Raw genomic sequence first — 17,382 nt, 5'->3', positions numbered from 1 at the left:
AAATCGCGTTGATCACACAGTCAACTCGTGTGCGGTGACTTTTATAGTTAAACTATTTTTCGGTACCGTGAAAATGACGCCACAGAAACGACACGCTACTGGTAACGATTGCCACTGTGAAATCCTCAGGCTTGCCGTAGTTTTTTTTGTTTGTTTGTTTGTTTTGACTGAGAAATTTCCCTGCGTCCCAAAAACGCACATTGTTTGGAACTGTGCGTCCTGTGGGTTAATTTTGCGTCTCGGACGCGGGACGCAGAGGTAACGAGATGGCTGATCTCTAAACATTCTCTGAGTACTACTATTATTACCACTCCCACTAATACTACATTAATTAATTTAATACCTTCAACTTCACAATAATAATAATAAAAAATAATTAAATCAACCATGATTTTAAACTATGTATTATCAATATTCATTATTCCAAACATGAGAAAGCATTCACCAAAAACATAACTTGAATCGAGCAAAAGGACTCCAAATCCCAACGGCCAAACCCGGAAGTGAAGTGCCGGCATTATTGACTCCAGCTGTAACGCAAATTACTTGGTTCAAACAAACATTATAGTGCCACCGCAGAAACGTGACGACTGTGCAAAAATAACTACATAAAAGACACCACTGTTACAGAAAGACTTTACACGCTATTTAAACTGCCGATCGCGAACAGAACAAACCGTGATTGAAACTAACTGTGATGCTGCTCTTTATTCGTTGCGCTAACTGTCACCTGTCAGTGGCAGACCCGCCCCTTTTAAAGCGCCAGCTTAATCCATCAGGATGCGTTTCCCTGGATGGAATTTATTTGATTCCTTCGTGGTTTTTGCGATCCTCGGTCCCTCTTTATACCTGTGGACAAGGGATTCGAGGCTCTAATCCCTCATTGTGTCCGAGGACCGGCAACCCGAGGCCAAGGCCAAGGCCAAGGACTTGACTCCCAAGGCCAAGGCCAAGGCCAAGGAATTGACTCCCAAGGCCAAGGCCAAGGACCAAGGACCGGCCTTCGGTCCTCGGCTCGAGGAACACATCACTGAATTTCATGCATTCATCTGCTCGTTGCAAGTTTGCACTGCTTGTATCCACGTGTAACCAAGAAAACAAGGCAGTCATTTGACATTCTTATTTAAATTACAATATATCTATTTCAGTGGTTCAGTTCAGTATAAGTTGGGCGGCAGTAGTTTCAAGGCAATGGTGTGACACTATTTGTGCATCTTTTCCACTCTGAATCTCTTCCTATATCCATGATCTAGTTTTATGTGTGGTGTGCAAAATGAAGTATGCGTGAAAATGTATGTTGAATTTTGCCTTGAAGGACACCTTACAATATGTAAAAAATAATAATGATTCAGATGTACCATATTTAGTGATTTAGTGAGTTTCAACTTGTTCAGTGAATGGTAAAAATTAACTTTGCTTTGATACTGTCATTGATTAAAATCCAAAATACCAGTTCAAGCAGCGGATGATGGCACATACCTCGGAGGTTCCACTGGCAAACAAATGATGGACAGGGTTGATATCACATGCGTTGTGCTCCCTGGTGGATGAGGCATAAATAGGCAAAAACACAAAGAAGAAGCATTTTTACTTAATGCAAAGATTTAGTGGATCATTTGTACTGGATAATGCTTTTTTTACACTCACACAGCATCTGTCTGAAGTGAGTTGAGGAAGCGACCTTGTTCAAGATTCAGTCTATAGATGTCTGAACTGGACGAAAAAATGTACAAAGATGCATTAAAGTTGGTCTGAATAGTGTCTCAAATCTGAAAGATCTGAAATATGTTCTCACCTACAGCCCACGAAATAAAGGTCACATGAGGGGTAATGGTAAGAAAAATCCCGACCAAACTTTGGAATTCGTGTTTTGTAGTAGTAACCGTGCTGGGAATGAAACTCCACATAACGGTTAGTGTGCAGAAAGACAAGCTGAGGACAAAAGGAGATTATCAGTCAAAAAAAACCCACAACATATTACACATGGACAAAATTCGTGGCACCTCAGTTAATAAAAGAAACAGAAAAAGAAAAAAAAACCTCTTTGAAATAATGTGAAACTGATAAATGTAATGGAAATAGGACATAATGCTTCTGTTTTTAAGTTCCATGACCACCATATAGGTGGAGGTAAATATTTTATCAAATGAGACCCAAGAACCTTCGAGAGAAAACGAAAAGGAAATCTCAGGAGTATGAAGGCAGACTGAAGAGAAACATGCTGCCTAATGTCACAAAGCTTGGTCTCAATTGCAGCTCATGACTTTTCCAACAGGATAATGACCCAAAACACACATCTTTGTCGTTACTGTCAGATTGCCACACATGGTGCCATAAATTCCTTCGACCGGGCGAGTGGCCCCACAACAAGTTTGACATTGACCAGACCGCGCCTGATCATCGCAGGCTGCCAAGAGATGGCAGAGGTCGTCAGGGAGGTTGCACAAAAAAGGAAAGAGGCCAGACAGCATGGAAACAGTTTGCGGGCATGCAGGACCGCGGGACACAGTGCAGGTCCGCGCCGACGCTTGTCGGTCTGAAACGCACCTTCTTCATGGAAATTACTTGATAATGCTCATTGGCCCATCAATCGAAGCCCCATTATTTATTTGAGCACATACAGCAAACTGGTAGAATTTGCTTGGCAAATCTATGAGTAAAGAGTATACAAAAAAAAATATCAATTATAATATTCCCAAATTACCTTTGAGTAGTCATCAGACAGGATGTCAAAGGCCACAACTTTGAAGGAGAGAAAGAAAACAAATGAAATAGTGGCTATTAATGAAATGGGCATGAACAAGATGAGGGTATGGTGTGTCAATTTGTATTTACCATCAGAATCCAAGCAGCGTTCAAACTTCAGTGAAAGCTGGTAGGTGTCATAACATCGAATCCTTGGCTTGTACGTCCCTACAAATATCATGCAGATTAGGGCTGGGCAATAATTTGAAATTGAATTGTGATTTCGATTATGGCTTCTCACAATTAAAAAAATATGAGAATCAAAGGAATACAATAAATGTGTCGAACAGCATGGTGTGTATTAAGTAAATTTTGAGTAGCTGAATTTTTAGCGTTTCCTAAGTCAATTAGTTTACTTGTCAAACTGCACGTCCAAGTATTTACTAAGGTTCCCCCTGAAATTCTAGGAGACAAACCGTCTTCCATTTTAATGACTCATGCTTCATTTACCTTTATCTTAGTATTGTATAATGCATAATAGATGTGACCTTGTTTTTGTAATAAAGATTATTTGTTGAAAATACATTTGAAGAGGACTTTGGAAAAAAAAGGTTTGCAAATTAAATCGCAATCACAATTTTGAGGGAAAACATAATCGGCCCGAATTACAATTTGATTCAATTTGATACATTTGCAGATTTTGTTGTCTTTATTAAGCTGTGACAACATGTAAAAAGCTTTCCAAAGTCCTAAATATTCAATGTTATTCAAAATTCAAAGAAAAAAACAAATCATCTGCAACATCAAAACGATCTATACCTGGTGTGCTTCTCTCATAAAATATTATTTGATACGTATCTTAACGGTGCAATACGATTCAAGGATGGTACATTTTAAAATTTCACAATTTGATTCAGTTCAGTTCACTGAAATCAAAACCGATATTCCTATTCAAAAGGGTTTTCATCACACCTCAACTTTCAAGCATTACCTGTTGCCAAGATGAATTGCCCATCCCTGGACACCTTTATGGACGTGCACACTGTGGGCATCTCAAAGTCCTGGATGAGCTCAATCCTGCGCTGGATGTCTTAAAATTCAAAAAAATACATTGCGACATTCCAATATTTCATTAGGACATGCAAAATGGATGTTTACATTACATGAATGTAACTTACCAACATCTTTCTTTTGCAGTTGCCTTTTCTTACGGTCTGATAGCCACTGAATGTTCAAAACAAATGTGTTTTAACTTTTAAATAAGAGTACACCGTTACGTTGCTCATTTGATTGTTTGATATGGAACTTGTTTGACTGATATTTGGTGGTAGAAATTTTTTATAAAACTATATGTTAACATATCTTGAAATATTTACAACGGTGGATCGCCGCTTAGCTAGCTAAAGTCAATTATTTTGTTGATGGAATGTCATTAAACTACAAGTTGAAATTTGTGTTTCTTACCTCCGGAAGGGACTTTCCATGGCTTAAATTATAAATCTTGACATCATTCACACTTGATATCTGCATTTTATAACTTTAACAAAGCTGCGGTTAGACATAAACATTATACGTAAGACACCGGTGTGCTTGACGAATCCCACGTTGCCTCGGTGCTAAACAGCAAGTAAACGTACCACTGACAAATGTGTCCGTCAAGAAACGAGAACAGCCCAAATTTAATTCGCTGCATTTTGGTTCCAAGTTACCGTGAGGTTGAAGTTCGATGTAGAAACGATCATCGGTCTGCATGATAGATAGACAGACAAGTAAGTAACACATAAAAAAACAAACACACAAATAAATAAATAAATATGCAAACAAAGTAGCCAACATTGTTTGTGCAGTTCGGATGTAGATTCCAAATATCTCATTCGTTTTTCTCTATGTTCTCCGACCCCCCTCCCACCCCCGCCTTTTTTTCTTTTCTTTTTTTTTGTGTAAATTTCTGTTATGTTATTAATCTTTTTTACGAGTCACTGCATTTTGACTGAAACTCATTAGAGCATTTTGAGTCGTTTATTTGTGTATCCCTTTATCACAAAACAGTCTCCAATGACTTCACAAGCCCACAATTGACAAATATTAGCGGTGTCCCTGATCTCATCACCCCAACATTTTGGTGGATGGGGATCCAAAAGGTAACTCAAATCTCCTGACATACATACTGCAAGACAACCCATGAAATAGTTACAATTTATTATTATTATTATTTTGTGTATGTGTATCGTTCTCACAAAATAGGTGTCTGAATAGTATCTTTGTGGCATATTTTTGTTAAAATACTTGAAAGATCAAGAATTATGGAACACTTCTCACACTATTTCTTGTCTTGTTGAAATCTGCCTGTTTTTAGCCCCATCTCAGTCGAATATCTGCTTCACACAAAACAAAGTTGCTGCACAAAACTTTGACATATTGACATTGATTTGATGTCTGGAAACAAAGCCATTAATTGATCTCACATTGACGTCGGAATAAAACTGCTCAAGTATTTTGCAATGAGTTGTTTTTAAAGTGCTCTATAAATAAAGTTGAGCTGAGTTTACTTTACATTTGAAGAGTGCGCAAACACTCTAAATGCCCAACTTTTTTCTTGACAAGCAATTATGAAGTCTGATTTCCAAATTTTCCGTGACATTTCCCCTTCAAATGCAAAGCATTGTGTTTAAATAATGGCAAGGTTGAGTCATATGACCTGCTTATCTGTATCCATGTTCTGGAAAAATGTGTTATTTTAGAAACTAAGTGAGCAGTAATTACAATTGCAGCGCAGTGTCCATTTTAAGAATGTGAAAGGTATCAAGAAATGTAATACAGGAGCTGACTGCTAGGGGGCATAATTTCTTCCTCAACACACCTTGAGCAAATCCTGTATTCAAACGACACCCGTTCTTTTAACCTCCCAAACACCCGCCCCATCTCTCTCTCTCTCTCTCTCTCTCTCTCTCTCTCTCTCTCTCTCTCTCTCTCTCTGCCTGTGCGAAACACATAAACTCGTGGCGTTCAGTCTGTCAGCTTTAAGAAGGAAAACGTGTTGCACATTGAAATCGTCTGCATACGCTCTAATTAGTAGGCATCCCTTTTCCGTGTTTCAGCATTTTGATTGCTCAAACTAAACAAGTGAAAAAAATGTGGACGATCCCGAAACCTAGGTACAGAACCAGTTCGTGTGGTGAGCCTGAGATCACCGTGAACATCGGCGGGGTACGAGTGGTGCTTTTCAGGGATGTTTTGAATCGTTACCCGGAGAGCAGACTGGCTGAGTTGGTTAACTGCTCGTCGGCGCAGAATCCTGAACTTTTTTCCTCTCTCTGTGACGACTTTGACCCTGGGCGAAGGGAGTTTTATTTCGACCGGGATCCAGATGCGTTCAAGTGCATTATTGATGTTTATTACTTCGACGAAATTCACATTAAACACGGCATTTGCCCCATTTGTTTCATCAAGGAGATGGAGTTTTGGAAAATAGACCAAAGTGCTTTGGACGAGTGCTGCAAAAGTTACTTGAGCGAGAAGGAGGGGGAGCTGAAAGAAATTGCGAGTAAAGTGAAGGTGATTTTGGAAGACATGGAGGTGGACCAGAGTGCAACGGGAACGCAGAGGTGCCAACGGTTCTTGTGGAGGCTCATGGAGAAGCCCGGTTCCTCTTTCCCTGCGCGCGTCGTCGCCATCGCGTCCTTCCTCTCCGTCCTGGTCTCAGCGGTGGTGATGTGCGTGGGAACCATCCCAGAATTGCAGGTAACAGACGCCGAGGGAGAGCTGGTGGAGCACCCGACTTTGGAGGCTATTGAAATGGGGTGCATGCTGTGGTTCACCGCGGAGTACCTGCTGCGCCTCGCGTCCTCGCCCAATAAGTTACACTTCGCGCTCTCCTTCATGAACATTGTGGACTTTATGGCTATTATGCCTTTCTACGTGGTCCTCAGTTTGACGTACCTCGGTACCAGCTCCATGATGGAATTGGGCAACGTTCAGCAGGCTGTGCAGGCGCTGCGCATTATGCGCATCGCGCGCGTCTTCAAGTTGGCGCGCCACTCGTCGGGACTGCAGACGCTCACGTACGCGCTCAAGAAGAGCCTCAAAGAGCTGGGGCTGCTGCTCATGTATATGGGCGTGGGTATATTCGTGTTCTCCGCTCTGGGCTACACCATGGAGCAAAGTCACCCCGAGACTCTATTCCGGAGCATTCCACAGTCCTTCTGGTGGGCCATCATCACCATGACGACGGTGGGATATGGAGACATCTACCCCAAAACCACACTTGGCAAGTGTAATGCGGCCGTGAGTTTCCTATGTGGGGTCATAGCCATCGCCCTGCCCATACACCCCATCATTAATAACTTTGTGGTGTTCTACAACAAACAGCAAGTGCTGGAGACTGCAGCCAAGCATGAAGTGGAGCTGATGGAGCTCAAGTCTGCTGGGGATGAACGCAGAAAAAACAGCGACAAAGATGACACTTATCGTGAATAACATTTCAGACTTCAGTGTAAAAACAACAACAACAAAAACAGTGAAAGCAGGGGTGTGCAATGACCTGCCATCCATTTTTTGAGCAGCATATCAAAAGTGATATTGTATAAGCCTGCACTGTATTTTTTTCTGCATCGGGTGGAAAGGCAGGAAAACAGGAGATGTTTGTTTCATCACTTATTTCCTCTATTTACAAATAAACTATTCATAAAATTCCCTTTGACGGGGCTCCAGACTGCCCCTAAATGCTGACATTTTGCCCCTACAATTTGATATAGTGGATTTTTTTTTTAAATTCTTAAATATTTTTTGTTACTGACAAACTTGGTGTAGTAGCTTACACTTCAGCCCATTTATCAGTACTAATGAACAGGGTGAATATTTACTTTGCAACACAATGTGCTCCACTAAATTTTCAACTTGTGTCCCTAAAATTAAAGGTGAGGGGCCACTGTGCTTCTTGTAAAAGAAGTTACTCTGGAGGTCTGTTCCATAAAACCCAAATGAATAAAGGTAATTTAGTTTCTCACAGCAAATGGCGTTGATCACCATTGCTTGTGTCACACGTATGTATATACACTTTATACAAAAGCAATATATAACTATTAACTACTTAATATTACCTACACCCATTGATTTGTTTTAATATGTTAAATAAATAAAAGGTCAATAATGTCAAAGTGTCCCTTGCGTTCTTTAATTTTTCTGTATGCTGCCCTTGGAAAAATAGGCTCTGAAATGCTGCGGTCGAACCAATCTGACTATTAAATATTCCTGCACAACAACAAAGCACCACACAAAGATAAGAGAGACAATAAATTCCTGCTCGTACACCACCACAGTGTATCCTTCAGCTGCGTTGCATATGATACTGTACATACGTATGTACCCTGCAGATTTATTTATTTAACCCTTATTTATCCAGGTAAGGCTACTGAGAACAGATTCTCTTTTGGAGTGCTGACCTGGCAGCAGACAGCAGAGTAAAATAGCAAAATAAAAACCAGTACAAAAACATAGGCGCAACAAAATATACAGCATGATATAGTTACATCATACATTATATCACATCATAACACATGGTAAATAAAAGTTGCGAGAGCAGCTAAAACAAGGTGCAGTGATCATGTAAAACATTCCTCAATTTTTGAATATTACAATTAATTATTGGTACATAGGTTTTACTGTAGGCGGCCCGGTTCCAGTGGTTAGTGCGTCGACCTCACAGTACAGAGGTGTTCGATCCCGGCTCCGGTCTCCATGTGTGGAGTTTGCATGTTCTCCCCGGGCCTGAGTGGGTTTTCTTCGGGTACTCCGGTTTCCTCCCACGTTCCAAAAACATGCATGGCAGGCTGATTGAATACTCTAAATTGTCCTTTGGTGTAATTGTGAGTGCGGATGTCTGTTTGTCTCTGTGTGCCCTGTGATTGGATGGCAACCCGTTCAGGGTGTCCCCCGCCTACTGCTCTGAAGATAGGCACCAGCATCCCCCGCGACCCTTGCGAGGATGAAAGCGGATCAGAAAATGGATGGATGGAAGTTTTACTGTTTATTGCAGTGTTCCTTTGATTTTGGGCAAAATTAACATGATGTATATTATTGTAGTTGGACCCTAATTTGCAGTCGTATATAGCATAGAGGTGTTTCTAATATTTTGCCATATGCACATCCTGTAGCTCTACAATAAGGTACTACTACTACACAATACAGTACACAGCACAGTAATGAGCATATTGGGGTGGCAGTGTTGTATCATCTGTAAGAAAGTGGGGAGTCATGGTTTGAGTATTGCCATGGCGGAAAAAAAAAGAAAACTTGGAGATGTTAGTCTGTTTTCTCACTACTGTCGAATGTGCCCCACAACACTGTTGTCACTTTGGACAGAACTGTCACAAATTTTTGAATCTTATTTTTCTCCAGCCTGATGTGCAACAAAAAAAACTTATTTATGACATATTCTTTGAGTAAATGTGAGCATTGTTCTTTCGCAGCATGCTTTGGAATCTCACCACGTGTGGTTTTAAAAGTTGTCAATTTTGACAAGGAGTGCAGTGATCAGGTGAAAAAACCATTGTGGCTGGCCTTGTAACATTTTTAACAGTAAACAGACGATAAAACCATGGAACACCTCAATAGGATGCAATGGGACTGACATTACCATACCTGTAGGACTTTTGTGTGTGTTTTTTGTGATCCCACACAAACCTTCACATTTACTGAGGCATTGTTACATCACTGTAGCTGGCAAAAACTCCAAACAAATGTACCAAATCATAAATAGTGTAAGTCAAAATTCCCTAAATGACCACTTCATTAGACAGACTTGTGCAGTACTTTTTAGGCAACTTTGCCTTTACGCAGAAAACAAGAGTGATGCGCATTGTCAGTGAGGTGTTAGTGTAATTATATATGTTCATTTGTGTGTTTGTCATTTGCAGTGGTGTAGAATGGCACTGCACCAAACTTGAAGCTGTTTTTCCACAATTACTGCTTGTGGTTATATGTGCGGGCTACATTATTCGAAACACCTTTCAGTATGATGTTTTGCTTAACCAAAACTATTCATCCATCCACCCACTTTTCTTCATTATGACAATTAAAAAAAAACAATCAGTTGAACTAATACAACATCAGGGCGGCCCGGTAGTCCAGTGGTTAGCACGTCGACTTCACAGTGCAGAGGTGCCGGGTTCGAATCCAGCTCCGGCCTCCCTGTGTGGAGTTTGCATGTTCTCCCCGGGCCTGCGTGGGTTTTCTCCGGGTACTCCGGTTTCCTCCCACATTCCAAAAACATGCATGGTAGGCTGATTGAACACTCTAAATTGTCCCTAGGTGTGAATGTGAGCGTGGATGGTTGTTCGTCTCTGTGTGCCCTGCGATTGGCTGGCAACCAATTCAGGGTGTCCCCCGCCTACTGCCCGAAGACGGCTGGGATAGGCTCCAGCACCCCCCGCGACCCTAGTGAGGATCAAGCGGTTCGGAAAATGAATGAATGAATGAATAATACAACATCACTCCAAGATGAGCAGTATTGTTGCAAATGCAGATTTTTTTCTCTATACAATAATGGATCTCCTTAGATTGTGAAAGTATAATACAACAAAGTGGTGAGTGCATGTCTCAGTAAATGGGGGAAGGGGGAGGTGGGGGGGGGGTCGGTAAATGGACTCCCCTCACCTGCCTGTTGATTTGATGTCAAGTCCATGTGTATATTGCTTGTGCCTTGCGTGTCACACGTTCTGAGGCAACGTTCTGGGTGAAAGCGCCGTCCCCAGCGGGAAATCTATACACCCACACACACTCTTACCACCTCACCCTGCATTCCCCCTGCTGTTTTTCGCTCTCTGCCGCTCATTCCTTCATCCAGCATCTTTGCTGACAAATTTGTCAGCATGACTTGCTGAACTGGCAGTGATATGTAAAGCTGTCATATGTTGATGAATATATCTGGCCTGTGTTTGGCTTTGACTTGTGACATCAAAAAGTGTTTAAGCCAAAGGTTTGCTCATTCCCACTCCAGTGTGACCCACTGGTGTGGGAATGATTGACTTCAACCAAAAATAGCACTTCATATGTTATGCATCACTGACCATTACAGATGAGTCACTACTTTACTGTGAGCCACAGACACATCTACAGTAGGTTGTACAGTAGATGCATTGCAAACTGTGCATCCGCCCATGTGAATGAAGGCATTTTGCTTGGGTATATATTTTTTTGTACGTATTTGATGAATGTCAAACTGTAAACAAACGTATCAAAGCACATTGTCAATAATGGGCTTCACCAGAGAGGTTTGATGCTTCAGAGGAGAGATCGCCCACGATCCTCCGAGTCTCAGTGCACGTGGGTGTCGATCGGAGTCTGGGTTGAAAGGTAAATACTGATAATTACTTCCCACAGGTTATCGATGAAACTGGGTGGTCACAAAAAAAATAGTAACACTTTTCGCGCACTTTAACTCACTCCACATAACAGAAAAAGTCATGATTTTATATTTATATTTGAACAACTACATTTTAAAAAAAAGTTTGAATTCAGTATGTACACAGCAGAAATACTTTGAATTTAAACTGAAGTATAAAAGTGAAGAGTATTGTTTGTAGGCCGATATACGTTTTGTTTTGTTAGCATGACTATGCAAAAAAAAATAGGGTTTTGATCGTAGTAATGTAATGACAACGGCAAACTTGCAATATCGCAATACTAACATTGCCACAATATCATCATTTTCATGTCACGACAATAAAAGTAGCACATCTGTTAAAAGGCCAGATTGTTTTCCATTCGTGCAGCTCCAGCAAACTCTGGTGGTAAGGTAATTAGTTCAGTTTCATTTGAATTAGGCATGTTTTGGCCACTTTGCTCACCTGGCCAAAATTATGTTGTGCTGTAGCGGTTATCACTCCTCCAAAACACAAAACAGTCATACCTGCAAATATTTTTCAACATTTCCATCATAAAACCTGATTCAGACGAGCACAGCATCTTGAACTACATAAATCATCATACGTTGCACTGCTGAGCTTATAGGAGCACAGGACAATAAATTGACTGGCGAATTCTGTTTTGGTCACTGCTATTATGTGCAAAAGTACTATACAGTATTGTGCTTTGTGTTTTTCCGGTATGAGTTTTTTTAACCAGTGCAGAGTGATTTTTTTTTTATATCGCCAACCACCCAACAATATCGTGTTGATTATCGTATCATGAGTTTAATACCGTGGAAGTGTCTTGTGAATACCCACATAATGGTGGCAATCCTGTGCCATTCATGCGATGACACCCAAGATTTGAACCTGCGTCACCAGATGCTAATCAAGTCTCCTGGCTGCTGATTTCAAAGCACATCTCGCTAACTCAGCGGCCAGTAACTTTTTTTGAAGGCTCTGACGAGTGAGGTACACTGATGCAGGCGCAAGTTGGCATCCATTACACGTTCATGTCAAAATATACCGTATACATAGCAAGCATGGCTGGCTCACAAAGCTCCACGGCAGCAGTCGTCCCACCTCACAAGGTCATTGTGGAATTTTGCGAGCTTACAGTAACCCATCACGAAGCCATGTTACCCTCTCTGCTCGCAATTACTGTGGTGAGTTGAGTTTCTTTGAAGGTGTTCCTATTCTTTTCATGATTTGTAATTTCCCATGAAAAAAAAAGAACCACTGGAATTACGTAAGTGTTTTTTTGGGGGGGTGGGGGTGAGGGGGGCATGATTACAGCCAACAGTAATCATATATTTGTGACCAAGAGGTTAGTGATACTTTGTCGTTGATACTTTGATACCATTGCTTACTTCTCTTTACCAAAAGCGTCCCACCTTTGAAATTACCATAGATTTATTTGTCTAGGGGTGTGACTTGCCATCATTTGTTTGTGCATAAATCAAAGGCTAATTTGAATGGGAGTGTAAATGATTGCATACGTTTGCCCAAAACGTATTATAGTACTTCAAATTTGATTGGTTTATTCTGATTCCCCAATAACCTGGATGTTGTTTGCTGGGCTATTAGCTCGCTCAACAAGGAAGGAAGAAGAGGAGAGGCGTGAGAGCGGGAGAAGATGAGCGAGTGCGGAGCGATTAAGGAATTAGACACAATCAACAAAAAATGGTCTTAAAGCATTCTAGCTACGACTGGTCAAGGGCGCACACAGTCAATAGAATTCCTGCGTTTCAAGAGCTTTAATTTTCATGTTGACAGTGGTTGTGAACATTCTGTCTACAATTTCAATGTGTACTTGAAATGCTATTGATGAGATGTGTATTTGAGGGTTTTTTTTTCACGTTCATTGACTGTGTATTCCAACTGTAAAGAAGAATAAAAAAAGATAAATGTCTCAGTCCAAAGCGTGGATGACTGACCAGTTAGTATTTACAGGTACTGACATTCAACCCGATGTTATGGCACAGCTTTTAAATTCTTTCTGTCAAGGGCTTGAGGGACATATTTTAATGGTTGTGCAACCATGCCTGTGGTGTAATTGGCTCCATTTTAGCAACAGAGTGTCATTTTTTTATACCATTGATGGCAGCAATCAGTTGCTCTTTCATTCAAGATATTGACACACACTAATGAAGAATGGAAAGAGAAACTGGCAAGGAAAATGAGGTTAAAAAAAGGCACTTAGTACATGGATGTAACTGGCAGAGTGCCTACCAATGTTCTCAAAGCTAACAATTTTGCAGATGATTTCATGCCTTGCAACAAATTTCCATGTAGATCTATTCTTTTAGAGTTGGTTCGCTGATAAATACAAGGTTGGTGTTCGTTCCCAGATGTCAGAGCTTCTCACAGCATGTGAATGTGCAACATGTCTGCCACCGCATATGCCATTCATTACTATGCAAATAAGAATTCAAACAAAGCAATGCTACAATGTGGCCGATTACCGTCTCAAAACGGAGAATGTAACCGGCAAACTATTCATCAGAAAATGTTGGAATACCGTATATTTCAGCAACATACAATACCTGAATTTTCACTTTTATCATATTCTCTCAAAAGAGCTCAGTTGATGTCCCTCAGCAGCAGTGGTCTGCAGTTGTCATGGCACCAGTCTTAAATAACAGTCTTGCTCTCATTATTCTGTCTCAAGCAAACCTCGCTTTTAAAATTGACTCCCACATCGAATGCGCTCTGACTTTCTTTTTGATAAAGTTGACAGAGGGAACAACATGTTTTTTTTTTTCTGATTCACATTCCAATGATGTGTCATTGCAGATATTTAGAGGTGATGTTGAAGTGGAACAGGAAACGTGAAATAAGCCTCCTTGAAAAAATATGCATTTATTCAGTCATTCATATTCTATTCCGCTTGTCCAGTTATCCGTGGGTGGATAACTGGGTTACACACTGAACTGATTAGTCATAAAACACACAGTCATATACTGTACACTCACATTCACACCTATGGACAATATATGGACATTTTTTGGAATATAGTTTAAATCTGAAGTGCCTATACAAAATCCACAAAAGCGTGGGAAGAACATACAAACTCCATGTGCAACAGAGATGTTCCAATGGAGAGTTGAACCCAAATTAAACAATATAAAGGTCTCGGGCATGCTGGCGCCTACTCCAGCTGACTTTGGGCAGTAGGTGAGGTACACCCTGAAATGGTTGCCAGCCAATCGCAGGGCACAGATAGACAAACAAAGGTTCCCCTGCACGATTACACCTATGGATATTTTGGAGTGATCAATTAACCTATCATGCAAGTTTTTGGAATGTGGGAGGAAACCGGAGTACCCGGAGAAAATCCACACAGGCACAGGGAGAACGTGCAAAACTCCACACAGAAAGGCCGGGATCAGAAACAACCCCTGCAACTCTGCATTGTGAGGCAGACGTGCTAACCAGTCAACATCGTGCAACCAGAAAAAACAGGCACGAGTACAGGGTTAAAACTTGAAATAATAGTGAGCGGATAAAGTACAGGTATAATGCATGAAGCGGCGGCCCGGTGCTGAAGTGGTTAGCGCGTCGAAGCTCACAGTGCAGAGGTACTGGGTTCGATTCCGGCTCTGACCTCCCTGTGTGGAGTTTGCATGTTCTTCCCATGCCTGCATGGGTTTTCTTCGGGTACTCCGGTATCCTACCACATTCCAAAAACATGCATGGCAGGCTGATTGAACACTCTAAATTGTCCGTAGATGTGAGTGTGAGCGCAGATGGTTGCTCGTCTCTGTTGTCCTGCGATTGGCTGGCAACCGGTTCAGGGTGTCCCCCGCCTACTCCTCGAAGACAGCTGGGATATGCTCCAGCACTCCCCGTGACCCTTGTGAGGATAAATCGGATCAGAAAATGGATGGATGGATGGATAATGCATAAAGCAGAATTGGAAATTGTACATCTGTCTGGGTCTATGTGTGCCCTCTGATAGCATGGCAAGCAGTCCAGGGTGTAATCTGCTTTTTACCTAAGGTTGGGTGGCATTTGTAGGCCCAAGCTCTATGCAAACCCAAAGAGAATAAACGGTATAGAAAATGTTTGGATGGATAATGCCGTGAGTTTTTTTCTCATGTTGTGCGAGCAAAGGTCGCAAAAGTACTCACACTTTACTTAGAGGTACTGTACATAGTATATGGAGAATCTGAAATGTACTTAAGAAGTAAAACACTTTTTTACTGTAAATTACGTACCATACCAATTCTGACGACTTGGGGGGGCAAAATTTGCCAATGTTGACACCTGAAAAAAAAATACACCTCACCTGTGCTTTTTTCAGACTACATAGAGAATTTATTACACATTATATATAGCAAAATAAAAGTACTGACCTCTACTCTTAAAACACATATTCAGAAATATGTCTTGTAAATGTAAAAATCGTGTTTGTTTCCAACATAATTTAATATACAGAGGCAGCCATGTTTTCACATGCAATATGCATTCCGCCCACATGGCTGCCCTCTGCCGTTCAAAGCAAAACAATTGTGAACTACTAGGTACTCGCATCAGCGAAAAGGAGTCAAAATGTCACATCGTGCAGATTTTGGTTGCCAAACGACACAAGACGTTAGCCACAAATTATTGTTGAAGTTGAAATTGCTTCTCAAAATCTGTGGCATCATCGTCATGAAAACCTCAGTGGCGAAACCAGTGTCTGTGTTTGTCTCATCCCCATCTTTTACTGAGTGTGATGACAACACAGCCCTCATTGTAGTCAAACTTGACTTCACTGATTGGGGGGGCGTGGGAGGGGGCACTCAGGTTTGAACGTATTAGAGCGGAGCAGATGGAAATCCTAAAGAAAGAGTTTGAGACGATTTCTTTTAAAAAATGTTTTTATTTATCCGTTTATTTCATTGAGGCAGTGCACATTAATTAACACAAGAATAAACAGTGTAAATGCGTCAGACTTAGCATAAATGCTAATTTTTAGCTGTAGTCCCAAGGCAGGTTTCGAAAATAGCACAGTGAGACACTTTTCTTACATCGGGTTTCAAAAACAGCAAGCACATTTATTGATCTGGAGAAAAGATTTGTGAAAGCAGCGGGAAGGTGACATTTCAAATGTCACAATCTTTTCATTCAAACGTCACAATCTTTTCAGTGTGCTGGTGTGATACAGAGCGAGCACTCAACCTCCCCCTCTAAGTGATTGCTTTGTCTTGCCTACAGACCCCCATTCACTCACAGCTGGTTACTCACTCTGGATCTCCAATTCCCCAACTGGAGGATCTTCATGTTTCGCTTATTCAGTTTTGTAAAGCACTTACTGGTCAATACTGCATGATCTTTCTGCAAAGGTCGCAGTTGGCTGGAGGTCCATCCCTTTTGATGTGTTGTATCAACATGCAGCCATCCGAAGAACCTGCTTATAACCTGTCCTACATACATGCAGTGGCCTATAAGTAAATGTTGTTATTCTCACCCTTGAAGATGGATATTCCATTGCAGTGGTCCCCAAACTTTTTTGTGTCACGGAGCAGTTGTGACAAGTACATGCGGTTCGCCAAACATTTTTTCATTGCTTTTAAACTGCCATTTTTAAAGCACTGGTAATGAAACATTTTATTAACATAGGTTTTTTTTTGTTCGTTAAATACAGTACATTAGATATACAGTTGGTCAATTTGTTACTATTACTTTCTGTTTACTGATTCTTCTTTCATTTATTGGCGGATTCATTTCATGTTCATTTCAACTTGCAAACCAATGCTGGAAGGGGGACTCTGATTGGCGAGGGTCGTGCACATTTCCGCCGCATCTGATGGAATAAATTTGCTCTCAGCTCGCAGGAATGTCTCTGTGCGGCCCCGTCCCAAATGGGCCAAGGCCCGGTACCGGTCCATGGACCGGTGGTTGGGGACCCCTGTTCTAGTGTACATTTGTGACTCAATAAAGCTGGCAAAAGTAGTGCATTACAAGTCAAGTCAAATACGGCATGCTCATTGTACAACATACAGCACAGATTAAATTTATTTGCTCTCAACGATAGTGCAAACATACAGTGCATTGAAAACACACAGTTAAAAATAAGGGCAGCGAAACTGAACTGCTTAAAAAGACAAAGACATAAATATATAAAACAATACATAGCAATCAACAGACAACCAAGACAGACAACTCTATATAGTAACTTTAATTAGACTATTATATGACAATTAATGATGCATTTGATTACTAATTACGCAAAATGGCCGCTATTCACGCAATACCGGCATCACTGCATATGCACAGTAACACATATGAATAATGATTTCAAGAC

General features: G+C 41.0%; 2 protein-coding genes across 3 annotated transcripts in view; one reads left to right on the top strand and one right to left on the bottom strand.

The window, feature by feature from the left end:
- Positions 1-4,434, bottom strand: part of nol10 (nucleolar protein 10) — a 21,356-nt gene extending 16,922 nt beyond the window's left edge. The window contains exons 1-8 of one of the 2 annotated variants that reach the window (XM_019884135.1): positions 4,323-4,434; positions 3,864-3,909; positions 3,677-3,775; positions 2,836-2,913; positions 2,705-2,742; positions 1,796-1,932; positions 1,648-1,713; positions 1,480-1,540 (exon numbers count right to left, since the gene is read on the bottom strand). In XM_019884135.1, coding sequence (XP_019739694.1) covers positions 1,480-1,540; positions 1,648-1,713; positions 1,796-1,932; positions 2,705-2,742; positions 2,836-2,913; positions 3,677-3,737 — 441 coding nt within the window. In that variant the 5' untranslated portion in view covers positions 3,738-3,775; positions 3,864-3,909; positions 4,323-4,434. The other variant, XM_019884126.1, reaches the window with a different exon arrangement.
- Positions 4,435-5,698: 1,264 nt separating this feature from the next.
- kcnf1b (potassium voltage-gated channel, subfamily F, member 1b) lies at positions 5,699-7,184 on the top strand. Its single transcript, XM_019884008.1, has one exon. It carries the CDS (start codon positions 5,818-5,820, stop codon positions 7,159-7,161), a length of 1,344 nt encoding a protein of 447 aa, XP_019739567.1. The 5' UTR covers positions 5,699-5,817; the 3' UTR covers positions 7,162-7,184.
- Positions 7,185-17,382: the final 10,198 nt, after the last annotated feature.

The sequence above is a fragment of the Hippocampus comes genome, unplaced genomic scaffold (assembly GCF_001891065.2).
Source record: "Hippocampus comes isolate QL1 unplaced genomic scaffold, H_comes_QL1_v1.1 scaffold331, whole genome shotgun sequence".
Taxonomy (NCBI): Eukaryota; Metazoa; Chordata; class Actinopteri; order Syngnathiformes; family Syngnathidae; genus Hippocampus; species Hippocampus comes.
This window is presented reverse-complemented; position numbering and strand designations above follow the sequence as displayed.

What these genes read in the sequence shown, in the direction of transcription:
- kcnf1b (XM_019884008.1), top strand. Translation starts at nt 5,818, where the DNA reads ATGTGGACGATCCCGAAACCTAGGTACAGAACCAGTTCGTGTGGTGAG.